Source organism: Miscanthus floridulus, chromosome 2, assembly GCF_019320115.1.
Source record: "Miscanthus floridulus cultivar M001 chromosome 2, ASM1932011v1, whole genome shotgun sequence".
Classification (NCBI taxonomy): domain Eukaryota; kingdom Viridiplantae; phylum Streptophyta; class Magnoliopsida; order Poales; family Poaceae; genus Miscanthus; species Miscanthus floridulus.
The window spans coordinates 24,905,328-24,933,106 of record NC_089581.1 but is presented as its reverse complement, the minus strand read 5'-3'; the positions used below and the strand labels follow the sequence as shown (position 1 = coordinate 24,933,106).

Genomic DNA, 27,779 nt, shown 5'->3' with positions numbered 1-27,779 from the left:
AGATTGTACCCCCCCTGCCATGAAATAGTGCGTTATTACTTCTAAGATGCATTTTATGTGGTGCCCATATTCATATTTGGCAAAGTTTATTAAAAAGAAACTATAATTTGATGATAAACTCCTTAATTGGGTTTATTCTATGGGTACATATGTCATTTGAGTGTTCTTCTAAGTTGTCCTAAAATTTCTAGAATGTGTTTTATTACATAAACAAAGGGAGTACTCCCTCCGTTTTTTTTTAAGTGCCACATTTGGTTTGTCCTAAGTCAAACATTGCAATCTTTGACCAACCATTTTTAAAAATCCTTATAGTTTCACAATATATGAATTATATATTATGATAATATTTCTCATAATAAATCTAAAAATACAAATCTTATTGCATGAAACTATATAATTTTTTTAATCAATGGTCAAAGATACACATGTTTGACTTAGGACAAACCAAATGTGACACTCAAAAAAAAGGGAGGGAGTATGTCATAAATATTAGGGAAATTATTTGTTCATCGACAAGGAGCCTTCTCACAGTAAGTGACAAGGCTGGTGGCATATAAAGGGAGAGCTAATAAGTGGCCTGAAATTATTTGCTACGGTTTATAAAACCCTTAAAAAGAAAAGCTCACTGATTTCTATTTTACACAATGTATCACCAGTACAAGCATACAACATTGGCCAGCTGGTATTTTGCTTACAGCCATCTACCTACGTATCTCCTCACAAACATCTACAACATGAGGCCGAAGCAATCCAAGAGGAACGCGTGACACGAGCAGCAATCTTCAAGCGGTTGGCCTGCAATAGCAGCATTTGATTTGATCTGAGCCATCATCTGCCAGCTACATGACCTTCTCTGACTTTGTGACTGATGGGGCTCATGATGTTTGAGGTAATGGCGATGCTGCTCGTGACCACTGCCAGAATGATCATCGTTGCCGCCAATGCCTTGTCCTTGCACTTCGTTATTCCATGAACATCCCTGCAGAAAAACCGAGTGTTAGATTCTAAGCTAACATAGCATTAGTTAACAATAGCATTTTTTTTTCAATCAGGGTAACAATAGTTCATATAGCACAGCTTCTAACTAAGGAGTAGTTCATATACTTCAGGTTTTGATTGCTATGTATCTGTGAGAATGTGGAGTAGGACAACGTAGCTTTGGCACAGTTTTGGCACATTGGCGCTATACCCTATACATATACACCACCTGGCTGTCCACTTGGAGTACATTTTCAAGAATTTCCTCGAACATGAATATGATGCCCTTTCTGATTATATTGACCTTGCTACGGGCAAACAGGGTTGCTTTTACAAAATCAATTGTCTGATACTATTTTTAGTCACACAACAAATAAAAGCATGCTGCCTTACAATCTTATGTATTGTATTAGAAAAATCAGTTCCGGTTCATATGTTTGCAATACTTGTTGATTACCATTACTTTCTTGCTTATTGCATCATGCGGAAAATGACCGATTGCGCCTCTGAACATTAAACTCGACATCAATTAGGTCAGTTATACCAGCTTTGATCTTCTGACCAACTCGGACAGGACCCACACCCTCAGGAGTACCTGTAGAGGAACTAATGAATAACCCACAGAAAGACCTCAGATGCACAAAAACAAGCTGAGCATAGAGAAAATGTCACTACCTGTTAGTATCACATCACCCTCCATTAATGTCATGATGGAACTGATATAGCTGATCAGAAAAGGAATCTTGAATATCATGTCACTTGTGGATCCTTTCTGTCTTAGTTCATCATCTACCTGGATACAGTTGGTAGTCTGTAACAACCCAAAAATCTATACACCAAAAATACCAACTACAAAATTTTTCTCAAAACTCCCATATGATGATGATGAGTGACACTGTAGGAGCCAACCCTAGGTGTTGCATTAGAAGTAACCCAATTAGACAATTTCATGAGCATGGCATGTCATTTGTTATCATGTGTATTTAATTATTAACAAATGAAACATGGCATATATTGTCAACTCACATGGTGATTTGGATTTTCAGTTGCTTTAATGTAATGCTTGAAAACTCCTTTAAGGAAACACTCCATAAAGAAATTATTATTCAAACCTAAGGATAAATGATTAAAAAGGAAAGAAGAAGGCCTCGCAGGCCGACACGGCCTGCTCAGCCCGCAAGCCAGCCCTGCAACGCGCGCAGGCCAACTCACGCGACCGTGCGACCGGCCCATGAGCAGCCCAGCGCGTCGCCCACGCCCGCGCCCCTGTCCGCCTCGCTCGCAGCCACTGCCCGCTGGACCCCGTCTGTCAGCCACCCCGCCTACAGTGTCGTCTTCCTCACCCACGCCTCAACCGCCTATGCGACCGGAAGCCGACCAGCGTGGCAGGTGTGGGCCAGGGGGTCACGCAAGGAGCATGGCCCTGTCTCCCCTTGCGCCGCGCCTACGCTACCGCTCGATAGCCGTCGGATGCGCCGCACGCATCACTAGCCATCCGCCATTGGAGCCTGGAGTTTCGCCTATAAAAGGAGGAGCCCCGAACCCTAGCACCTCACCACACCCCACCGCCGCCGTGCGGTTCGCACTAGTACACTAAGCCGAGGGACGAGAGGAGAAGGAGTGGCGCGAAGAAGGAAGCCACTGCGGAGAGGACCTTGCCGGAGCCAGGAGCCCCGCCCCGATCAGCTACAGCGACGTAGCTGCTCGGCACGGCACTGCAACACCTCATCACGGCCTCGCCTCGCCACCGCACCGCCATCCTACCGCCACAAACCCTACGGTGAGCCATCTTCGCTGAGACCACCTCCCTAGCCAAATGGAACGTATACCGCCACGATCGAGACCTTGCTGGAGCTTTGAGCACCGGCCTAGCCCAACTGGTTAGTTAGGGAGACCGCCAAAACCACGCTTGCCGAGACCCTGGACGCGCCGTGCGCGCTGCCATCAGCCAAAAGGAGGACCCCCAGCCATGACGATGTACATCAGAGCAGGAGCGCACATGCACGGGCACGCTCACCATGGCCGAGAGCACAACCATGGCGAGACCACCGCGTCTTCTACGTCGCGGTAATGGCGAAGTTGACACCTCGTCTGGCTCCGCCGTGACAAGAGACGCACCGCGCACACCCTAGCCAAGCAAGAAGCCCACCGGAGCCTGCATTGCCGCACAACGTCAAAAGCTCCCGAACGGACAAGAGCCCGGCTGTGTTCCTCACCCAAGCAACAGGGATCTTTGTTCCGCCTCGCCCGATGCCTGAGAGCGACCAGCGGCTCCGCTTCGCCCGAGGGCGAAAAGGATTCGACTCCGCCTCGCCCGACCCCTAGGGTTAGACTCGGCCTCGACCGACGGAGGAGAACTTTGCCGAGGCCGGCGAAGTGGTCGAAAGAGTTGCTGAGGCCGGCGAAGTGATCGGGGATATTTGCCGAGGCCGGTGAAGTGGTCGGAGCAGTTTGCCGAGACCAGTGAAGTGGTCGGAGAGATTTGTCGAGGCCGGCGAAGTGGTCGGAAGAGTTGCAGAGGCCGGCGAAGTGATCGGAGATATTTGCCGAGGCCGGTGAAGTGGTCGGAGCAGTTTGCCGAGACCAGTGAAGTGGTCGGAGCAGTTTGCCGAGACCAGTGAAGTGGTCGGAGAGATTTGCCGAGGCCGGCGAAGTGAACGGAGAGTTTTGCCGAGGCCTGTGGAGTGGTCGGAGAAGTAGGTAAAGTGATCGGAGAGATCGGTGAAGTGGTCGGAGGACTCGCCGGTGACCTCACCGCCGGCAGAAGCCCCGTCGGGGAAGAGAGGGGAATTTTTCCTTGCCGAGCACATGTCCGAGCACATGGTACACGTGAACCGAACCCTGGAAAGTAGTAAATGGACCAAAATTCATCTAGAATCGAGTCCTACGCAATGAACCCATGTTTGAGTGCATTTGGCCCTTTTTGAATTTTCATTGCTTCTTTGTACTATTCTATAGACGTCGCTAACGCGGCTATAATTCGATCGTATGCAGACTCGGAGGAGAATCAGACGAACGAGGACCGAGAGTACCGTGAGGAGCACGGAGACGACTTCACTGAAGGTGCCACATCCCACCCAATCTCGTAGCACCTATTACGCATGGCTAACCTAGAGCTGCTATTGCTTTACTTTACTGTCATAATCACACTATAATAGGACCTGCATGGTAGTATGCTTACTTTGATGACCTTTACCTTGACGCAACCTTACCCCTGCTCACCCTGCTATTAGGCTAGACACACGCTTGCTGATATATTTCGTTGCTTATTACTTCTACTACGCTTATACTACATTGATGCGTGGTGGAAACTGGTGTTACCTGGACTATGGGAAGAGTGCTGCGTGTGTGACTTGGGTGCGTGGAGGGTAAGAGTTGTGTCGACCGAGCTGGAATAACGACGAGCCTGGAGCGAGTCTTGCCTTATGGTGCTACCTGGGCACTTGGATATGGATACCTGTGGCGGGTAAAAATGGTAATTGGAGGTGGCCTTGGGTGTGAACCTCGGGGAGGTGGAGCCCAGGGTGGAGGTGCTGTGGTGGCACGGTAATTGGAAACCCTGATGGAGATATTCTGGCTTGGTCATCCCTAAGGATTTACTAGTACTCAGATTCACCAGGAATCCTTTACATCCCACTCGCCCTATATGGTGCGGGACGGTCGGACTACTTGGTAGAGCGATGCCACTACTGCTAGGCGAATGTGTGCAAGGAGGTACGGGGTGCGCGGTTTTCCCCCCACACCCTACCGAGACTTTAGGAGGCCTTGTAGACTCGGCTCCTGACATCCGGAGGGCCCCGGCTCTGTCTACGACTCATAGTATCAGCCATCCCAGACTAGACTTGGGATGTTCCAGGGCTGAGAGGTAGGGTGGCATCGTTCTAGGCTAGCAAGCGGCCGGAATCTGCCTAGACGGGGCACCGTCGAGGATGGCTATCTTGTGGGTATGAAAAAGCTCTGCAGAGTGTTTGGTTGATCGATCGATACATATGCCGACTTGTCGGTTATGGACCTTTTCTGGGTTTCGCTTAAACTAGATAGAGAGATGGGTCATTCTTTTCTCCCCCTAGAGGTGAGTGTCCGGTCGTAGCCAGGGGCTACGGGCCTTGAGACAGTGCCGAGAGGGAGTTGGCCTGTTGACTGAGTGATGGTATGGTATGGTGATGATGGAGATGGTGGTATGTCGATCCCAGGATCGAAACCTGGCTCTGGAATGGGATTGGGGTGGAATGTGTGTGGGAATGGTGTTAAAAACTTGACTACACTGTTATATACTTGATATACTAAGAATACATAGGAAACCCCAGTCTTATAGGTTCCTTTTGACTATATCCAACTTGCATCCAATTTCCACAAAGCAATGCTCATAGGGTTGGGAGTGGCCAGTACAAATCGTACTGATAAATTTTGGCATACAGGTTCTGCTGAGGAGTATAGCTCCGGAGAGTGTGACGATTGAGGGATTCGTGCCTACGCTCGAGTTTGGCGATCCTATCTCCAAGCTGTTCTGAATGAATGCTACTTTTGATTCCGCCAATGCGGCGATGTAATAATTTATATAATTCCGCACTATTTGTACTCTGATATTATCGTTGTATGGATGTGATATTCGACTGGAATTTGGGTAATATGATCTACCACGGTCTTATTACACTTCAACTCTGTGGATTTCCCATCGTGGAAATCGAGGTTGTTTCATAGTCAATTGTACACCATATGCTCTATCACTTCAGGCAACATTAAAGAAATTCAGTACATATTTGCAGAAATACCTTTAGCCAGAGCTCGAGATCGTCGGGATTAGTGACAGACGATTTTGGAACCTGATTGGTGGAGAAATTATCATTAGCTGAAGTCAAAACATGGTGTGTCATACTAATGGGATTACACATTTCATGTCTCTTATCTAACAACCCTTCTGCAATCTGCACAGACTAATATTTGTGCGCTAACTAACTTCAATATGGCATTGATTCATTGAGGTGTAATTATAACAAGCGAACACAAATAAATAAAATATACTGTCCTGAGCCACCTAACAACTCCAAGCGCATGAAGAAACATCATTGCTTACTACTGCACTAATTGGAGTGAAGGTGTCTTGCCCTTTAGCCAAAGTCCATGGAAGGCCTGCAGACTGCAAAGTCCATGAAAAGCATCAAGAGGTTGAGTCTACTTAAGGTCTTGGCAGCCAATTGATGCTACCAGATTTGTACAACAAAATATATTTAAAAAAAACATTATGTGAAACGAAATAGATTGGATGGATGAAGACAGTAACTAGCTCGACTAAAAGCATCTGAATCTTTGCTGTTCATCAATAGATATGATCATGGAGACGATCCACTACAACAACAACATAGCCTTTCAGTCCCAAGCAAGTTGTGGTAGGCTATGGAGAAGATCCACTAATGAGACTAAATTGCAAAGTTAGTTACTGAATTTACTTATGTAAATTGAATGTTTTTATGATCATACCTAAGATTCAACAACCACTAGGGATGACAGATGACACTACTACATCAGTAATTGAACAAGTAGTACTGAGGCTCAGAAAAACTACAGAAGGTAGAACTCACCTTAGCAACAGATTGAAGGTCCCTTGCTGTCATGTCCAAAGCAAGTGCATAACCTGGAAAATTCAATGACGCAAGCAGCTATCACATATTTAGTTTTTCACCAACAAATGCTTTAAACTGCTCAATTCAGAAAGCATAAAAAGAATGAGGTAAGCACAAAGGAGACTACATATTGTAAGCTTTTAACTCAAGTTCACTAATGATGAAGAGAACAGAATACACATAGTTACCAATCAGGCCAAAAAACAACAAATCCACAATTGTACAAGAAAACATAGTTGAATTCACGAGTTTTGTATTTCTATATTCCATGAAACATACTTTTGTATTCCTGCCTATGCAATAACCATCATCAAATGAGCACGAGCTTGCCTTGGAAACTCTAGCTTTTAAATTGCTCGCTTGCACTTTCCACCAAGCTTGTCAAGAAGCTAGAATTGCTAAAATCCATCTGTTTCTAGCTTCCATCACACCGTCACTCCTCGTGACAATAAAGCAGTAAGGCCAAAATAACTCTCAATGATCCTAAATAGTTTCCAGAAAATGAACATATCCTAGAATCCTAATGGACATTTCTGAAAAATGAAACCATAGGATTTTTTTAGTACACTTTGGCACTTTGCAAACACACGAACTTTTCTCTATAAACGAGAATACAAAGCCTTACTATCTCACGAAGGGTTCGTCGTTAATTATCTCAGGTCGTAACATTTCAATGAGAACACAGAGCATGAACATATCTCAGGAAGGCTCCATCGTTGTGACGCAATTCTCAAATTACCTCCGACGAAGTCCATGGCGGACGCCTCAGGAATGTCGCGCCCGCGCCGGGAGATGACGACGGCGAGCTCAACCTCGTGGTGTAGCGACTCGAGCGGCTCCGGGATCTCGACAGCGGCGGTGTCCACGCCAGCGTGGAGGAACGACGAGGTCGGCTTCAGGAACAGGACGGGCTCCTGCAACACACCCAAAGTCCCAAACACACGCGAGATCAATCCAGACTCACACCCAAACACACGCGAGATCAGAGATCAATCCAGACTAACACCCAAACACACGTGAGATCAATCCAGACTCCAGAGGCAGCGCGGGAAGGAGGGGGGAGGGAAGTTGGAAGCGCGGCAGCCGGCAGCTTTTTGGGATCGAGGATGGGAGGCGCGCGGAACTCACCTTGGGGACCGGGTTGTTGAGCTCCTTGGCGTGGGCGATGTAGTTGCGCCCAACCCCGATGATCTTCGTGCTCGCCCCGAGCAGACTCTGCGCCGCCGCAGCCGAAGCCATGGCCGGCAGGGTTGGTGGACCGGAGGTGTCGAGGAGAGAGTGAAGGTGCTTCTGAGTTCTGACTTCTGAATAACGACTCGCACTATTGACTTCGGCCTTTCAGCTTTAAATGGGCCCTTTTTATTTCTAGATAAAAATGGGCTTTTTATTACTCAGTGGCCTCATCAGAGTCCTTGGCCTCATCAGTGGCAGTATTACCAGCCTTGTCAAGTTGTCATCGTCCGCATCATCCTCATCCTCCTGTCAGGCACAAGCAATTGCCATTTGGCGTTGACAAAAGATTGGCATAGACGCATAGTATATAGGCAGGAACTTAAGTACAAACAAATCAACCCAAAGCTTACATCTGCATCATTGTCGTCGTCGTCATTAGTGCTTGCAGATTCCTGGCAAAGAGGAACATTGCAAGTTAATACTAAACTACATTTGATTTTGTTTCGAAAGAGAGGGCTCTGCTACGCTACGCATGAGTACACTAAACACTGTCTCTAAAAAGAACAGGAAATGGCATTGCACAAGAGAGAGTGTGTAATTCTGTATACCTCCTCAAGCCTCTTTTTCTCAGCCTCGTCAAAGGCAGGCATTCTCAGCCTGAAACAGATCATTATTTTAGCTGTTGCAATTAGGAGTGTAGAGTACAAAACAGTAATCCTATATAGACAAGTCGCCATACTTTGTGCTTGCCCCAGGTCTCCTCTGCAAACTTCTTGGCGTACTCAGGTCTCAGGGTCGTCAGAATACAGAACGTTGTCAAACAAAGTTCCTGATTGAACCTAGTTTTGTTTGGTTGGCTAGCAGGCTAGCCCCATGCTACTTTTTCACCAATGAAGTCAAAATTCAGTAGTGATAGCAAAAGTTATCAGCCGGACAGTGGACAGTGCGTTGTATCACAGAGACACTGACTGACCACAGATTACCGAGTTCCCGAATCAGTGGAGACTTAATTGTTGACAGAGACCTGAGAGGCTGAGGCATGCAGGATGAATCAGTGTAGACTGTAGAGTAGTTTCACAAAGATCTGCAGGAAGCTTAGTGGCAAAGACATCACAGCATAAACTGTATTCGCTACACGATCACTTATTCACTTGTCTAGTTATCTATCTGCCATGATGGAGATGCCAACTCAATTGGTCGGCGTACTTTTTTATCCCCTAAATGGTGAAGATTGAAGTGCACTCCCAATCACTTAGAAAGTACACAATGATGCTAACTTGACCACTTTTTTTTCCCGAGTTCATGCACACATACATGATGCTATTGACCATTTCTTTTCTGTATCATGTACTAAAAGAAAACTGAAGAAACATGATTGCTTTTGTTTCATGATTACAGTGACATTTTTATATCCTTTAGCCAACTGACACTGATAGTGAACGTAGTCTATTAAACTGAACATTCTTCTAGAGGTTGTAGTCTAAACTCGGCGTACACAACAGCTCTGTTTTTTCTTTTAAAAGATGTCTTGTGGAATTCTTGCCAGCAGCATTAGTGGCTTAGAGCCAAAAATAGGAATGTCGAAGAGAGGAAGTAACAGAAGTATTGAGGTTCCCTTGTACCTTTGGCTTGCAGTTGCAGAGGTGAGTAATCGAAACCCTCCGCTCCGGACATGGCGTCTTCTGACTCATCGGGGCTCCGCCGCAGAGCCGCCGGCCACGGCTCTGGACAGGGTGCTGGTGTGGGCGCCGCCTTGGGCCGGAGAAACCCAAAAAAAAAGGGCAGTTTGGATGGGCCGAATTCCGACCCAATTGATACTTTATTTTTTTTAACTAATTATAAGATGTTTTGGTTTTTTTAGATACATAACTTTTGATATGCACTTAGATATACACTATAGAAAAACTAAAACATATTATAATTTGTAATCGAGGAAGTAACAATATGGTAAATATAAAAAAAACATCATGAGCCTTTGAACCTTAAACCCTTCCCTAAGAAACAAAGAGCCTATTTGCTGATCCAATAAATTATTGATGGAATTCTAATTAGGAATAAAACTTGCCACATAGAACATGCCTCGGTCGATGATCCAACTAATAAAACCATTATTCGATGTCTTAAGTAGCTTGTTGTCTAGTCCAGTCGAGATAAATATGATTGTAATGTACTCATGCATTAGTGCAATCCCCAATGAGGGTCCTCGTGTGGAAAATGAAAAGATATCTCCATCATAGTCATCAACTAGCAGAGCATTTCCGGATGCGCTGGCAACTAACCACTCCCTCACTTGGATAAGATATTAGAATTACATATTTCTATGTGTTTTCAAAGAAAGTCACAAAACTTAATTTTTAATTGTAGCTAATTAAAGTTGTAATGTACTTACGAGGATTTGTTCATAGTTTGCCATAGGAAAAAACCTCAAGGTTGCATTTAAAATTGATACATAATAATAGGAGATTGTTAATATTAACACAGATTATGGATGTCACAATCATCTTTAAAATAATGCATATAGAATATTCACTAATAATTTGTAGCTCTTAAATTTCGTTGGGAAATATAAATAGATAAAGAACATTCTATGTCCCGTTTCTTATAAATATTTGATAGTTTTTTCTCTCATCACAACGCACGTATATATTAGCTAAATTCCTAGTAATATTTATTTTATTATTTGATAACCAGCTATTCACATAATATGGACAAAAAAACCCTTTTGGATCGACTAGGGAAAACAAACTGGCACCGTACAAGGTGAAGGATCAGTCTCATTTATTTCAATCTAATTTACAGTTCTGGTCTAAAGAATTTAAAAAAGATTACTATGTAGAATTCACTTTAAATTTGTGTTGCTGTGGAGAAAGGGTCTAACTCTGCATTACGCAAAGCCGTTATATTATTTATTCAGTTTTTTTCCTTTTTCTTGTGAGATAATATCATTGATTAAAAGTGTCATTTTTTGGGTATTTTAGGGAACTTCTATTGATTTTAGTAGCCATTTTCAACTCTCCGAACATATAATAACTTCTTGTGGTTTATCCAAGTTTATTATCAATATAAAAATGATAATTTCCTAGCAAAGTAATACCTTGGCATAAGCGCACTTTATTATTAATATGGTTTGGGAGAGGTCTGTCTTTAGTAAAAAAAAAAAGGAGAATAATGCTGAGGTACTCATATTTCTATCTCGTTCTCATTCGTCCTCTGTTCTCTTTTTAATTTTCAATTGCCAAGGAGAAAAAAACTTGAGACTACGCTTTTATTAATACTAGGCTAGTGTATCCGTGCATTGCTACAGGACAACTAAATCTTTTGTACTAAAAACACACGGATCGCACGATAAGATAATAATATTATTAAATTAAATACTGACGTCAAAGTGATATTTAATTCAAAAAGCAAAGTTAGTGAAATTAACACAGTCATGGAGAGCACGACATCGCGGACTCACAAACTCTACTCTATAGACTTTTTCGTGATACGGCTAAGATAATATTATATATCGGCAGAAAGAATTCTACGATATCCATTTTTTTATACGCATAAATCCATAAATAAGATTCACTGCATCTCCATTTAATCATGCACATACAGGTTCGAGTATATATGTAAATAGGTTCGTACCCATACATTGCTACGGGACAACTAAACTTTTATACTAAAAACACACGGATCGCACGATAAGATAACAATACTATAAAAATATGACCGACGTTAAAGTGACATTTAATCCAAAAAGCTAGTTCATGAAAATTTACACAGTCACAGAGAGCATAGGCGTCGTAGGCTCACAAACTCTACTGTGTAGATCTTTCCGTGATGCGGCTAAGATCATTTTTTATACCGGCAGGAAGAGATTTTCGATATCCATTTCTTTCATGCGCCAACAAATTCACGATTAAGTTCCACCATATCTCCATACCATCCTGTACACGGCGCTGGCAAGCGAATTAGCCACAACTTATGTAATTAGTTTTATAATTAGCTCATATTTAGCCCTCCTAATTGATATCTAAAAATTCAATGTGATAGGGATTAAAGTTGAGTCCTAGGATCCAAACACCCTCCTAACTATCGACTCCTGTTAGCTGCTCACTTGCACCACCATATCTATGTGTCTGCACGTATATACTCTAATGCCAAAACGTCTAAGATGGTCTTTAAGGCTGTAATTTATGTATGCTGTAGGATTGGGATGCTTTGCACTGATCCATGAGGGTGTTCATGAGAGTCGAAATTTTTGATGCTATTATGATGTCTAAGCTTACTAATCAGATAGAGACGAACTTGATTGTTAAAATATTTTCAATACTATTTTCATATACTCACTCTGTCCTAAAATATAATTCATTCTCGCTTCTTGAGAAGTCAACTTTTTTTTAACTTCGACCAATTATAATATAGGTATTTTTTTACATGCATGTGGCCTCAGGAGTCGACCAATTAATTGTTAAATGTTGCATGGAATTTTTTTACAAATCTAGTTAAAGTTGAGAAAGTTTGATCTGCACACATCTCATAACGACTTATATTTGGGGGATAGAGGAAAGTATATGCTAATAGGGAGTAGTCAACTGGAAGTCGTGATGAACACAATAATACTTTCATATTATATGCTAATTGAAGCACAAAGAAACGCACAGGGAATGGACCTATATATGAATGGTGGGAATATTCATTTAGGAAATTATAGAAGGTTCACCAGTCTCACCATGTATAACATACACATCTTTTATTTGGACACCACTGATGTTCTCAAGGAAGCAGCCACTTTTTAATTTCAGGTCTGCATGCTAGGAAACACTAAAATTAAGGGCCAACCTCATTGAGTCGTCTTGCTTGATCTTTGTCAATTATTTCCTTCCATGTATAATTATTGTTTACTTCCACGCATGTGGCCTCAGGTGATCGATTTATTTCCTTCAAAGCAGGCGGGGATCGCAAGGAATGACAGTTTCTTTTTCTATCGCGCGGGGTATCGCATGGCCGGAAAGGAGGAGTCTTGCTTGATCTTTGCCAATTATTTTCTTCCATGCATGATTATTGTTTTCTTCCTTGCGATCGATTTGTTTCCTTTAAAGCAGGCATGGATCACAGGGATGATAGTTTTTTTTTCTATCGCGCGGAGTATCGCATGGCCGGAAAGGAGGAGCGACAAAAAAAGTCGCAAAAAAAATAGTCTTACTTTTAGTCTTTTTTAGTTGTAGGAGATTTTTCCACCTAAAGGATTAGTACAATCAATCTATCTACAGCATCGGTAAACACGAAACACACCATCACATTTTTTTTAACGAAAGATATTTAAATTCGAAACTCATTCCGTGAAAGGAAAAAGAATTCAAGAAAAACTTTTAGGTTAGTCTAAAATTCGGATGCTAGAGGAAGGAGAAAAATAGCGAGCATAATACACACTCTCTGAATTCGAAATTGTTCATTGGGAAACCTGTCAAACCTTGCACACGTACGACGGGTACGGCTAACGGCACCGACAATAATAGGTGTGAATGGACCTTGTCAGTGACAGAAGCGCGGAGCAGTGCCAGTGCCGAGTGTACTGGCCGCCACCAGTCGCCGCTCGCCGCTCGGCCCCCGCCCCCCCCCCCCCCCCCCCAAAGCCGGCACGAGCCCTCCCTCCCTTCCCTTCCCTTCCTCCAACCTGTTCCGATCCGCCCCGAGCCGGCCGGCCATGGCGATTAGGGCTGGCCGCTCGGCCCTCCACCTCCTCGCGCTCGCCTTCCTCATCCTCGCCGCCTCCCCCTGCCTCCAAGGTAATGCCGCTCACGACCCGGCCCCATCTCCCCTTCTCTCTCTCTTCCTCGTCCCCTCCCCGCCGCGCGTCCGGGGATTCTGTTGGTCCGCGCGAGTCTCGAGAATGCCACGGCGGCGGCGCTAGATCTGTGTGATTTTTCCCTGTTCGCAGCCAGGGAACGGCGCCGATCGTGCGGTGTTGGGCTGTACCGGAGCGGATTGGGATTTTGGGGGAGAGTTTGTGTTGATTACTTGATTTGATTATGAGGTTGGACGGATGTTGGGAGTGGGTTATAGATGCGACGGCATGTGTAATCTGTGGGTTCGCATGTCGGGAAGCAATGAATCATCAACTCGACAGATTAGCAGTTACTGAAATGGTTCCAGTTAAATGATGTTTTGCGGTTAGTGTTGAGCTGTTGATACATTCTTTTTAGAAAGGTTGGTGTTGATACCTAGGTGCAACAAATCCTCACTGTATTTTTTAGAGCAGTAGAATTCAGGAATGATGGTATTTATAAATGGTTCAAATACTATCAGGAAATATGGATTTCATTGCTAATGTTTCTGGGAAATTTTCGTTCTTGTTAGTATAACTTTCCTGTTGCAACTTGTGAGCCCTATTATCGATATCTTTTCAGTTTTCTGTGATGCAACGTGGGTGGGCCAGATGGCCTTCTGCACTTCAGACCATAGTCATGTATATCTAAGGATAAATATTTTCCCCTCTCTGATACTGTGTGGCTATCCTCTTCCTCTAGTTTCCATGCTGGCAAAACCACTATAGTTAATGGTTCTAAGAGTTTCATTCTTTGTTTCTATCTTTGAGTACAAAATGTCAAGCATCTGAATTGTTAACTGATCAACACTGGTGCACCATACCCCATGCCTACAGTTAGGGCAAATAAATGCTTCCATGCAGCCTAGTATAAGGTGTAGTAGACTTCGGTTTATGATGACGCTACCTGGATTATTAGGGATCAGGGTTGTGAATTCTGATAATACCAACTTAGAACTTAGAGTGAAATATGTTGCATAGATTATACATTCTATTCCTTCAAAGCAATTGCATCACATTTCTTCTAGTTTTAGGATTTTTGTTTGCTTATGTTGCCTGGAGTGTCGTTCAGCAACCAAGTCCACCCATCGTTTCTGTTAAGCACACGTGGTTACAAAAAAGGGTGGGGGTGGGGTGGGGTGGGGGACATATACTGTCTTTGAATGGCTTCGAATCACGTCTAGCATTTCATTGGAAAATTTGAATTGTATTTCATATTGGAATGATATCCTTACCCATTTAGAAGATAGCATCCCTTCTCCAAGCTACTCAATTCATGTCCTAAAGTTTTGCTCTCTTTCAAATTTGCTGTAATAGCAATGTGATCCTGTTCTCTTGTAGCCCTATGTTACAGTTTGCTCTTATCTTCGTAGGAACCATTATTTCTGCTGGAACCATTTTGTTGTTTGATAGATATTTTGTCTTCCTCATACAATTAGAAGAAACTACATGCTTTTAGACATTTTTTTCATGATTGTAGAATATATTTTGAGGGGTCATGCTAATGCCATTGTTTCTGCTTTGTGCAGCTCGAGTGGACCATCGCAAACAGGTTAGTAAAATATTCTCCTGCCTTGTTTCTTTCTTCTGTGTGAAAAAAATGTGTGATTATAGTGGCAGTGTTCTGTGATGTTAGATATCTGACTGGAGTAGGCAACCCAACTTTGAATTGCAGAATATCTCCTTGAGTCGAAAGGGTGGGTAACTGAGTATTAATACCATATATTTCTTATACGTGACTGCATCACACTCATTTGACTTGGGAACTTTAATTGTTAATGTAGATGGCCCTCATCTCCTGGGCAGATCCGACGAAATAACACACAGGGTAAACCCCCCCCCCCCCCCCCCCCCCCCCCCCCCCCCCCCGCTGTCTTAAGTACTTATCCTTGTAAACTGCAGTATATATATGTAGGGATGATTTAAACTGCGCTTGTTTCATTCCCAAAGTGCTTAACATTCTGCTTATGTCATTTTTTTTTCCATGGCTTACAGCTGTTCTAAAATGTAATCTTGTTTCACCTTATCCTGACCATTTTGATATTTCCTAATTGTAGAAATTAAGGGGGAGAATTGGTGTAAGGAAGAAAATGGAGGTAGTGCAGCAGGATGATGAAGCATTAGTTAAACTTGAGAACGCAGGCATCGAACGCTCAAAAGCTGTTGATTCTGCTGTGCTGGGAAAATACAGCATCTGGAGACGTGAAAATGAAAATGAGAAGGCAGATTCAAGGGTTCGGCTTGATGCGAGATCAAATGATCATGGCCAGAATATATTCTGTTCTTGCCAAATCGAGAGACAAGCTTGATCTCTATCAGGAGCTGCTTGCAAGGCTCAAGGAAAGTCAGCGCTCCCTTGGGGAAGCTACTGCTGATGCCGAACTTCCCAAGAGGTGGTGCCTGCTCGAACTGTTTTTGGGCCTAATTTTCAGTGATACTATTTTCTCTTTCTCTACTGATTTATCTCTTCTCTAATTTACAGTGCTTCGGATAGAATCAAAGCAATGGGCCAAGTTTTATCAAAAGCAAGGGATCTATTGTACGATTGCAAGGAAATTACCGTGCGTTTGAGAGCAATGCTTCAGTCAGCAGATGAGCAGGTCCGGAGCTTGAAGAAGCAGAGCACCTTCCTTAGCCAGCTGGCAGCTAAGACAATCCCAAATGGCATCCATTGTCTTTCCATGCGCTTAACGATTGATTATTACCTTCTCTCTCCAGAGAAAAGAAAGTTCCCCAATAGTGAGAACTTGGAAAATCCTGATCTTTACCATTATGCTCTTTTCTCAGACAATGTTTTGGCAGCATCAGTTGTGGTCAACTCAACCATCATGAATGCGAAGGTTAGTGTAATACTATCTTCAAGCTGGAAGTGTAATCTCTTCATTGTGTGTACCATTGAATGACCAATTATATAGCACTCTTGATTTTCTTGCTATAAATTTGCAGGAGCCTGAAAAACATGTATTTCATCTTGTTACTGACAAACTGAACTTTGGGGCCATGAACATGTGGTTTTTGCTGAATCCACCTGGGGATGCAACAATCCATGTGGAAAATGTTGATGACTTCAAATGGTTAAACTCTTCTTACTGCCCTGTTCTGAAGCAGCTTTTGTCTGCAGCCATGAGAGAATACTATTTCAAGGCTGATCGTCCGAAAACACTCTCTTCTGGCTCTTCTAATCTGAAGTATCGAAACCCAAAATATTTGTCCATGCTTAATCATTTAAGATTTTACCTCCCCCAAGTCTATCCCAAGCTGAATAAAATTCTTTTCCTGGATGATGACATAGTTGTCCAGAGGGACCTAACTGGACTCTGGGAGGTTGACCTTAATGGAAATGTAAATGGAGCGGTGGAAACATGTGGAGAGAGTTTTCATCGATTTGACAAGTACCTCAATTTTTCAAACCCAAATATTTCGGAGAATTTTGATCCTAATGCATGTGGTTGGGCTTATGGAATGAACATGTTTGATCTGGAAGAATGGAAGAAGAAAGACATTACTGGGATTTACCACAAATGGCAGAACATGGTGAGATGGAAATAAGATTTTACATTACTTGCATCCTGACACCTGCTTTTCTTTAGAATATTGCATTTTGTGTTCCTACCCAAGTCCCAACCATCTGATATGTATTCTGGTGCTTCAGACTTTTCAGATATTGTGATTTTGTTCATTTGTATGCATATATGACTATACCGTATACAGTATAGATGTAGCAAATGCTAAATAATTATCTTTTAGTATGATTGCATTGGAGTCCTTAATTAATGTTCATAATACCAATTTTTGGTTATCACAACTCTCTTAATTAGTTAATTTAAACTATGTTTGATCATTAAAAAGAGTTAAGTGCTAGTTGAAACATAAATGCACTGCCTGAGATGTATTCTCTCTGTTCCAAATTATAAGTCGCTTTGACTTTTTTGGTACATCCATTTTGCTATGCATCTAGATATAATATTATGTCTAGATACATAGCAAAATGAATGAACCAAAAAAGTCAAAACGACTCATAATTTGGAACGGAGGGAGTACTTATCAGTGCATACATTTGCTAAACTCCAATTTCACACTGTTTTCTGTTCTCTTTGTACAGAACGAGAACAGGCTGCTCTGGAAATTGGGGACATTGCCACCAGGGCTTCTAACTTTCTACAAGCTGACACACCCTCTAGACAAATCATGGCATGTGCTTGGCTTAGGGTACAATCCAACCATTGAGCGCTCAGAAATAGACAATGCTGCGGTCATCCACTACAATGGTAACATGAAGCCGTGGCTGGAAATCGCAATGACAAAGTATCGGCCTTACTGGACAAAGTATATCAATTATGAGCACCCGTACATTCATGGATGCAAGATCAGCCAATAGAAACCAGCTAAAGTATTCTTCTGTGATGAACATTGAAGTTAGACGGGACTCAAAATGAAAGTCCTCTGTTAGTAGTATAACTATCACATGTTCTTTATTCGTGCTATATTAGATTTGTTAGCTATCATGTGTATGTGGTTTCATTTCCCTTTTGTGGTGCTTTCTCCCCTGGCCGTTGTTGGTTTTTGTCTCTTTTTGTCATGAAAAGAACGATGAGCTCTATGATTCTCATCAGCTGATAAATGTAATGTTTGGATTTCTGTTGGTGATAAATTAATGATGTCATTCCAACTGTATTAACTGGTCCATTGAACATTCATGGCAGCATTTAATGGCCAGTTGAGAGTTACGCTAGAATTATAACAAAATTTAGGACTTGTTTTTTTTTTAGTTCGAGGGCCAAAACGCCCCGGCCTTCCAACTAATAGCCAAAAGACCAAATATCAGTTTACAGCGCAGGTAAAAGCTGTTCCAAACTCACACCAGCCGGTGGAGCAAAACCACAGTTCCAGAAGGCGCTACAAAAAAGCGAGAGGACTAGATACATCACTTAAAGCGGCAACACATAGACCGCAGTCTTCGAGCTTCTTTTTTCAGACATCACCTCCCATCGAGGATGCTAGGCCTCCAAGAGACCAGGAATCCGAACTCGTAGATCTCTCATCAACAGAGAATGGACGAGCAATCATCTTGGTTAAGTTCTTCTGGGAATCTTCAGGCACCGGCTTCCGGTAGACAGAAAGTCATCTTGGGAATCTTCACAATAAGCTTCAGCAAGTCGTCCTTCTCCAAAGGGCAGAGAATCTCCCAGCTTTGTAAGAGACCAGCTATCTTGTAGAGAAGTATGTCCAGCCAATATTCTGGAAAAGAATCTCATTCCTGAGTTTCCAAAGACTCCAGAACATAGCAGAAGTAACAATATTCAAAATACAGTGCCTTTTATTACTAAGCCAGTATTGACCTATGGTAGCTAAATCAAAGCCTACTGTAGTGCCAATAGCGTCAGAAATGACCTTCCAACACTGGGCAGCAACAACACAATCAGAAAACAGATGCTGTACAGACTCAGGTTCTGAACAGAAAAGGCAACTAGGATCCTCCACCTTCCTTCTCTTAGCTAGATTATCTCTAGTCAAAACTTTATTATTAATCAATTGCCAAAGAAAAAAGTGTACTCTGGGTGGAATCTTAATATGCCAAAGAGCAGGAACATGCACTGTTTTTATGCCTCTAAAGTTAATGACTTTATAGAGGGACTGTGAAGAGTAAACCCCAGAAGAGTTAAAAAGCCAAACCATCTCATCTTCATCATCAATCAACCTGATAGTAGAAACTAGTTCTACTACATCCAACGACACTTGATAAAGCTCTTCACTAACATTTCTTCTAAAAGTGCATTTCAATTCTTGGCTATCCCAAAGCTCAGCAATGGATCTATTCTTTTCATTCAAGATCCTGTAAAGGGGCCAGAATTGGATTGCTAAGCTGGAGGGGCCAGAATTTAGGACTTGTTTGGAACTGCTTTCTCTTTTTTTAGCTACGCTCCTAGAAGCACTTAATGGGTACTATAAAAACTCTTAAGTTTTATTTTTTTTATGAGCTACTCCACTGTAGAATTAATAACAGTACCAAAAAGACCTATGAGCATCCGTACACTCATGGTTGAATTTTTTTTTTGAAACTCTCATGGTTGAGATTGTTGACGTGAGATGATCCAATGGGTGCAGCTGGGTTTTTATATCAGCTATAATTACTTTGGATTTATGGGTCAGGCCACGAGTAAAAAATTACGGACTGAACTCGACCTACTGGACTACTGGTGGATCAGGTTGGATTGAGTTTTTTCCTGACAGAATCGGGTCCGGTTGGTTGGGTGGCCTACGAACATGTCTAGCCCATAGCATCCAAACACCTCGCGGCTCGGCCCCTCAGGCCCGCAGCCCCTGACGCCTCATCCGCGGCTCCGCCTCCACGATTTTTTTTAGAGACAATTCCTTATTTGACACCAGACAAATGACTCATTTCTTCTTTGGCCCTCGAAATTTTTTCTTCCTTATTTGACACTGACTCCGACTTTCGTTCCCAAATTGACACTCTGTTCGATTTTCCATCCAACCACCGTTAAGTTCCCTGCGAAAAGACGATTTTGCCCATGCTCCACACCCTTCTCCCTCCTCTCCTCTCCTTCTCCCTCTCCCAGTGACGGCGTGCGCGTCGACGGCGGGGACAAGCTTGCGCGCGATGATGACGGAGTTGATCACCTCCCCCTCCGGGTGGTGCACGGCGAGCACGTCGAAGCCACCCCGGCGGATCTCCTTGGGGTCCACGACGGGGTACAGGAACCCGCGCGCGCCGTGCGCGCTCCGCACCACCAACGCGGCGCCGGGGGCCATGTGCTTCCCGAGGTGCTCCACCACGCGGGCCTTCTCCTTGGCGGCCATGCCCACAAGCGCCGCCAGGAAGACGACGTCGTATCCGGCCAGGTCCCTAGTGACGTCGGCCACGTCGGAGGTGCGGAACGCCATACGCGCAGCGAGCGCGGCGTCGGCGCTCACGAGGCGGCGCGTCCGGTCGTTGGCATCCCCGCAGATGTCGTAGTTGTCGAAGGCGGCGGCGGGGAGGTGGCACGCCGCGAGCACGAGGGAGCTGAGCGGTAGCGGGCCGGAGCCGACGAAGGCGACGCGGGCCCAGGACGTGGTGCGCCAGCAGGCCGTGCTCCAGCTGTCTCAGCAGCAGGTAGTTGCTAAAGTAGGGGAAGAGCGTCAGGTGGTCCAGCGGGTTGTCGAAGGTCGCCAGCGGGTCGGAGTAGTGCGCCTCCAGCAGGGCCTCGGCGTCGGCGCAGAGGCGGATGAACGACGCGCGCATGCGCTGCAGCTCCGGGGCTAGGTGCTCCACGTCCACCGTGCTGCGCGGGATGCAGGCCGTCACGAGGTCGGTGAAGAGCGTGTTCACCTCCAGCGACAGGCTCAGCGACGGCAGCTTCGCGATGGCGGCGGCCAGGCCGGAGATCTTGTGCACCAGCGCCGCCTCGGTCTCCTCCGACGAGTCCATGCCACCGGGCTTGCCTTGTCCTTCCCGGCGAGTCACCTCCGTGCGCCAGGCCCATGCGCGTCCAGGCACCGATGATGCTCGCCCGAGCGTCGTCGGCAGGCGCAGACCACTGAGGAGTCGCAGGGAGGCGCGGCCGCCTAGGAGGGAAGCTCCGGCGTGGCTGCAGGGGGAGGCTCCAGTGTGGAGGAGAGGAGGGAGAAGGGGAGGAAAGAAGGGAGAAGGGTGGTGGGACCCACATGGACAACATTGTCTTTTCGCGGGGCATTTGACGGTTCCATGACGGGAATTCCAACGGAATGTTAATTTGGGAACGAAAGTTGAAGTCAGTGTCAAATAAGGAAGAAAAAAATTTCGAGGGCCAAGGAAGGAATATGTCATTTGTCTGGTGTCAAATAAGAAATTATCTCTTTTTTTTTATTTTTAACACTTTTTGTAAACTAATTTTAAATTTAACGTTATTTAATTTTTTTTTTCAAAATTAACATTTTTGGCCGTGCTAATTGCCATGGCGCGACGAAAAGCCTATGCTGCGTCATGCATGGTGGCGCGGTGAGAGGGGTGATGTGGCGACGACCGGAGCGCTGACCGGTGAGAAAAATTTTTAACACTTTTTGTAAACTAATTTTAAATCTAACACTATTTTTTTTAAAACTAACACTTTTGGTCGCGTCTATTGCCATGGAGCGGCGAAAAGCCTGTGCCGCACCATGCATGGTGGCGCGGCGAGAGGGGTGACGTGGCGACGACCGGGGCACTGACCGGTGACGTGGCAGGGTCTGCCGCGCCACCGGTCTTGGCGCGGCACTAACGCCCCATAGCCCACAGCGTAGCAGGACCTAGACGCAGACAGAAGACCCGCCTCAATTGCAATGAACGACGCGTCACAGCTGAACGACACCTGCAGCTCCGACCCCAACGCCTTCGTCTTCCTCGACCACTCGTCGGTAGGCTTCTACAACGCCTTCTACCATGTGCTCTACTCCGACATGAGGTCGCGCAACACGATCAACTACTACGCGTCCAACCAGGGTGCCTTCTTCGGCGATTTTGTGGCGGCGATGACCAAGCTCGGGAGGATCGGGGTCAACACGCCGGCCACCGGTGGCGAGATACGCCGGGACTGTCGGGTCCCAATTAGTTGCTAGTTAATCTCGCCGACAGTGCTACCGCGACGCATTGAAACGAATATGAAGCAAATAAATGGAGTCCGTGCGCAAGTTGACAAGTTTCGCACATAAGTTCGACATTTGTTCGACATAACCAACTAAGTTTCGGACGACATAAGTTTCGGACATAACATTTGTTCGACATAAGTTTCAGACGACAATATTTATTCGACATAAGTTCGACATAACCAACTAAGTCCCAGGAGTGTAAGGATCCCTCGGACGCCTCTGTCTCTTCGGATTTGTAGGCAACACATTGGGAGTATAGCCAACGTCGGTGTGGTCACGTTGCCGGTGCGTACGGCTTGTACCCTGCAAGTATATGATATGCACGATTACTTATAATCTTTATGATCGTTAATTCATGGAGCCTACGTATTTAAAGAAACGACCTTTGTTACTACCTGTGAGGCTCCTTGGGTACCAAGCAGGGCACCACCTAGCTAACACATGCCGATCTCGTCCTACGGCTAATCGTCCCACTGGTGGTGCTGTCTGCGGAAGCCCGGGGGGTCGTCGTCGTCGTCGCCATCGTTGTCCTCGTCGTCCTCGGTTGCAGGGTCCATCCCAGCGCTATAATGTGGTGGTGTACTCACTGCGGAAGTGGCACCTGTCACCAGCTGAGAAGAGCCGGCTGGTGTCCTCAAAGAGCTAGAAGACGTGCCACCCGACCGCGCCGGGACTACCGGTTCCACCCAAGGAGTGTCCATGCAGCTCAGCTTCTGTGCTAGCTTCCTGCAGCTCCGCTTCACCTTCTGCATAAATAGACGTTAAAGTTAGTGCATTTCCCAAATGCATATACACTAAAGAAATATTTTTGAAATAGAAAAGTTTATGTTTATCTCCACAAAAGCCTCGAGAACGCCTGGCCCTAGCCCTCTAGACTCATGAAGCCGAAACGCTGCTTCGTTGGACAACCTTGACAATTGTGTCGCCTGGGTACAGAAACACGGTTGAACAATTTTAGTATACATACTTAATACCAAATGGATAACAAATTATAACATTCGAGTATCTTACCACGTATCTTTGAAGCGGGGCTCTCTGTAGTTGTGTGTCGTCCCTAGTGGCAACGTCGTACACATCTTCAATCACATCTTCCTCGTCGTCCTCGTCAATCGCCTCCTCAGTGTACGAGGGCTTGATATGTGTCATCGTAGACCTGTGAAGCCACCGTAGGTACTCGTCAAAGGTGTGCTGGTCGTGTGGGGGACCCGCATCGACCGGCTGCCGGTCCCTGTTCTGCCACAATTGGATGTACACGTTGTGTGTCACGCGCCAATCCTTGGTCTTGTACCTCTTCCTACGGTCATACCTGCAACAAAACGTTTGTTAGTTGTATCATAAACACCTCTGAATTATAGCTTTGTTATTAATCGATAATGCACCCGTGTAAATCTTGGTTGGTGGAGTAAAGTGGTGGTGGGTAGCCAGTCATTCTTTCAAACTGCCAGCAAACCCGGATGGGCAAGTGAATCTCGACCACATGGAAGAAAATAAGAGGGACATTGCAGCGATGCTCGTCTAACTCATCCCTAGTGATAGGACTCAGATAGTACTCGAGCTCCGGAGCATCCCAAAGACACCAATGCACCTGAATATTTCATAATTGAGTTAGGTTGTGATATAGTGTACATCGAACAAGACACATGTATGATAGTAAAGAGAGCGTAACTGGTGCTGTGTCAAGACGTCGAGACTGTTCGTGTACTCCCTGTACTTACGCCTCGCATTCCCTCTAACTAACTCTGCTTGCGTCTAGATATATAGCGTTGTAGGGAGTGTATCCTGCCCATTCCAATGCTGCATTGACCACGATAATGAATTAGCCATTAATAATTTAATCATATGTAACTGCCTCGAAGAATATAGTGAACCAAAGTACTTACCGGTAAACCAGTAGCAAGGGGCCTCCCAACGGGCCATCGTTTCTAACACCAAACCTGGAGTAGGTAGGAGAAACCCCTAAGGTGCGCATACCCTGAGATGCGATGGCAGGCAACACATAGCTGTCGATGCGTCCATACCAGGACTGTGCTGCCCCAGCTGTACGCCGCTATGTTATCCCATGGCTGGCGTAGTATATCAAGGAAGATCTAGCTGATGGTGTTGCCCGAGACGTCTGGGAAGAAAAAAGCACCAAGGAAGTGCCAGAGCCACACTCTAACGAACATGTCGATCTAAGCCTCATCAGCCTATGGGTCCAAGTAATCAAAGCGCTCTGTGATCCCCGATGACAAAACACTGAAACTTTTCCTGAAATTCACCAAAGAAAATTAGACCCGATGGCTGCAGGAAAGCAATGCAAGTATTAAATAGGCTTGAATTGCTCATTTATTTTTCTTTAAAACATCGTCGTCCCATGTAAGAAAGCTAGTGAACTGAGCCACCAGCTCCCTCCAGTGATCGTTGTCAACTATACCTGTCACTAGAAGTCCTCCCAAACGAAGGCCAAAGATAGCCTTCACGTCCTACATGGTCAAGGTCATCTCGTCGCAAGGTAGGTGGAACGTGTGGGTCTCAGGCCTCCACCTGTTATAAGAATAGAACGACTGTTAGTTGCCTCAAATTTGTTATAAGAATGTTTACGTACAATGAAGGCACTCGCGCTTGTCTACAACTGCAGTAGGTAGTGCTGGATGAAGGGGCGGAAGACCATAGTTGACAACACGAACAGGCTCGAGGAAGCCAACACGCCGTATGTACGGTGTGTAACGCTCGTCCCACTGGTGCGCCCTGATGTGCGTGCGGGGCCTCAAAGGAGGTAAGGGCACCTCTGCGTCGGTGTCATTCAAGATGTGTGCTCGGTGCGGCTCGTCGTACTCCACCTCAAGAAGGAGGTACAACGGGTACTGCGTGGGAGGGACCATCCTGTTACAAATTGATAAACAAAAGGTTAGAGTATTCAAATTAACAATATTCAAATTAACATTACGTAGCATTGCAAAATTTGAACTACTTGTTATGTAATAGGAACATAATATGAAAGCACATGTATATATTCAAAGTAACATTAACAGACATATTAAACAGCTTCACTAGGAAAATAAGCAACTTATATGTATGGACCTGTTGTCCACCAGTGTTTCTTATTAAATTATTACAATAGCTTGTCTACATCTGCTAGAGCAGTTTATTATAATTTTAACCTAGGGATGAGTAGCCCAATATAAGATGAATTGATTGAGAACTATCATGTGTGCCATACTTAGTCTTATACTCTATACTAATATGTCTAAAAATACAAGCTGTCTACTTTTTTCGCACAATGCTATGATGGACTCATAGCAGTACGATATCGACGATGTTGTGCATGATTTTGGAGGTTCTAGTGCTTTCAATATATGATTGAGTAAAATGATCATTTGGACTAATATTTCCATGTAAGAAAACAAGCATATAATAATTTAAATCATAAAAACTCAACCAACCAAATTTGTCGCTATATATATGTATTTCTAGTGCACAAAAACACATAAATAGATTTATATTTCACGTGTCTTTTAATTAGACATTTGTTTTCGCTATAATTAATAATACATTGTAAGAAAATTAACATTTAAAGTATATAAATAATAATACAATGTAAGATAAATTAACGGCTAAAGTATATTTTAAAAGAATCTCTCAATCTAATGGCTAACGATTAATATAAAGGGGTAGTGAAGATATGAAGGTTTTGATTATGAAGAAATAGGCACCAAATTTCACCTCAACGAGGGTTGAACTGTAGTGAGGGCGTCCGTGTCACGCCGGCGTGCGTGGCGTGGCAGGCACTGTGGCGGCGGCGCTGCAGGCAGGAGGGTAGGCAGGAGGGAGGGCAGGCGACTCGTGGGCAGGTGGGAGGGAGGGCGTCTCGCGGGCGTTATTTATCTAGTCCTGCCGTGCCATGGGCTATGGCGCGTCTCTGCTGCGCCAAGATCGGTGGCGCGTCAGACCCTACCACGTCACCGGTGATTTTTAACACTTTTTATAAACTAATTTTAAATCTAACACTGTTTATTTTTTTTTCAAAACTAACACTTTTGGCCACGCCTATTGCCATGGCATGGCGAAAAGCCTGTGTCGCGCCATGCATGGTGGCACGGTGAGAGGGGTGACGTGGCGAGAACCGGGGTGCTGACCGGTGATGTGATCGGGGCGCTGATCGATGACGTGCGAGTGCCTTCATTGTACATAAACATTCTTATAACAAACTTGAGGCAACTAACAGTCGTTCTATTCTTATAACAGGTGGAGGCCTGAGACCCACACGTTCCACCTACCTTGCGGCGAGATGACTTTGACCATGCAGGACGTAAAGGCTATCTTTGGCCTTTGGTTGGGGGTACTTCTAGTGATAGATATAGTTGACAACGATCACTGAAGGGAGTTGGTGGCTCAGTTCACTGGCTTTCTTCCACTGGACGACGATGCTTCAAAGAAAAATAAGTGAGCAATTCAAGCCTATTTAATACTTGCATTGCTTTCCTGCAGCCATCGGGTCTCATTTTCTTTGGTAAATTTCAGGAAAGTTCTGGTGTTTTGTCATCATAGACCACATAGCGCTTTGATTACTTGGACCCACAGGCTGATGAGGCTCAGATCGACAGGTTCACTAGAGTGTGGCTCTGGTTCTTCCTAGCTGCTTTCCTCTTCCTAGATGCCTCGGGCAACACCATTAGCTGGATCTTCCTTAACATACTACGCTAGCCGTGGGATAACATAGCGGCGTACAGCTAGGGCAGCATAGTCCTAGCATGGATGTATCGATAGCTATGCATTGCCTATCGTCGCACCTTAGGGTATGCGAACCTTGGGGATTGCTCCTACCTACTCTAGGTTTGGTGTTGGGAATGATGGCCTGTTGGGAGGCCCCTTGCTACTGGTTTACCAGTAAGTACTTCGGTTCACTATATTCTTTGAGGCAGTTAGATATGATTAAATTATTAATGGCTAATCCATTATCGTGTTCAATGCAGCATTAGAACGGGTAGGATACACTCCCTACAGCTCTGTATATCTAGACACAAGTAGAGTTTGTTAGAGGGAATGCGAGGCGTAAGTATAGGGAGTACACGGATGCTCTCGATGTCCTGATGTAGCACCAAGTTACACTCTCTTTACTATCATACATGTGTCTTGTTCGATGTACACTATATTACAACCTAACTCAATTACGAAATGTTCAGGTGCATTGGTGTCCTTGGGATGCTTCGAAGTTTGAGTACTATCTGAGTCCTGTCACTAGGGATGAGTCAGACGAGCATCGCTACAACGTCCCTCTTATTTTCTTCCACATGGTTGAGATTCACTTGCCCATCAGGGTTTGCAGGCAGTTTGGAAGATTGACAGGCTACCCACCACCGTTTTACTCCACCAACTAAGAATTGCATGGGTGCGTTATCGATTAATAACAAAGCTACAATTCAGAGGTGTGTATAGTACAACTAGCAATCATTTTGTTGCAGGTATGACCGCAGAAAGAGGTACAAGACTAAGGATTGGCACGTGACACACAACGCGTACATCTAGTTGTGGCAGAACAGGGACCGACAGTCGGTCGATGCGGGTCCCCCACATGACTAGCATACCTTCGACGAGTACCTGCAGTAGCTTCA

General features: G+C 44.7%; 1 protein-coding gene and 2 pseudogenes across 4 annotated transcripts; 1 reads left to right on the top strand and 2 right to left on the bottom strand.

Annotated features, from left to right (window-relative positions):
- Nucleotides 1–613: 613 nt before the first annotated feature.
- Nucleotides 614–7,927, bottom strand: LOC136520173 (probable acylpyruvase FAHD2, mitochondrial). Of its 4 annotated transcripts, none has more exons than XM_066513620.1 (8): nt 7,728–7,927; nt 7,339–7,513; nt 6,558–6,610; nt 6,053–6,115; nt 5,751–5,801; nt 1,654–1,771; nt 1,442–1,573; nt 614–979 (listed from the first exon to the last, which is right to left on the bottom strand). In XM_066513620.1, the coding sequence occupies exons 1-7, from the start codon at nt 7,836–7,838 to the stop codon at nt 1,458–1,460; spliced, it is 687 nt and encodes a 228-aa protein (XP_066369717.1). In that variant the 5' UTR covers nt 7,839–7,927; the 3' UTR covers nt 614–979; nt 1,442–1,457. The 4 variants fall into 4 exon arrangements, with proteins under 4 accessions (XP_066369717.1, XP_066369724.1, XP_066369710.1 ...); XM_066513627.1 differs by having other exon boundaries at nt 1,523–1,573; XM_066513613.1 differs by having other exon boundaries at nt 1,436–1,573; nt 7,728–7,926.
- Nucleotides 7,928–13,395: 5,468 nt separating this feature from the next.
- Nucleotides 13,396–18,262, top strand: LOC136520166 (polygalacturonate 4-alpha-galacturonosyltransferase-like; annotated as a pseudogene).
- A 1,718-nt stretch (nt 18,263–19,980) lies between these two features.
- On the bottom strand, nt 19,981–21,013 carry LOC136536229 (nicotianamine synthase 9-like; annotated as a pseudogene).
- Between the last annotated feature and the right edge of the window lie 6,766 nt (nt 21,014–27,779).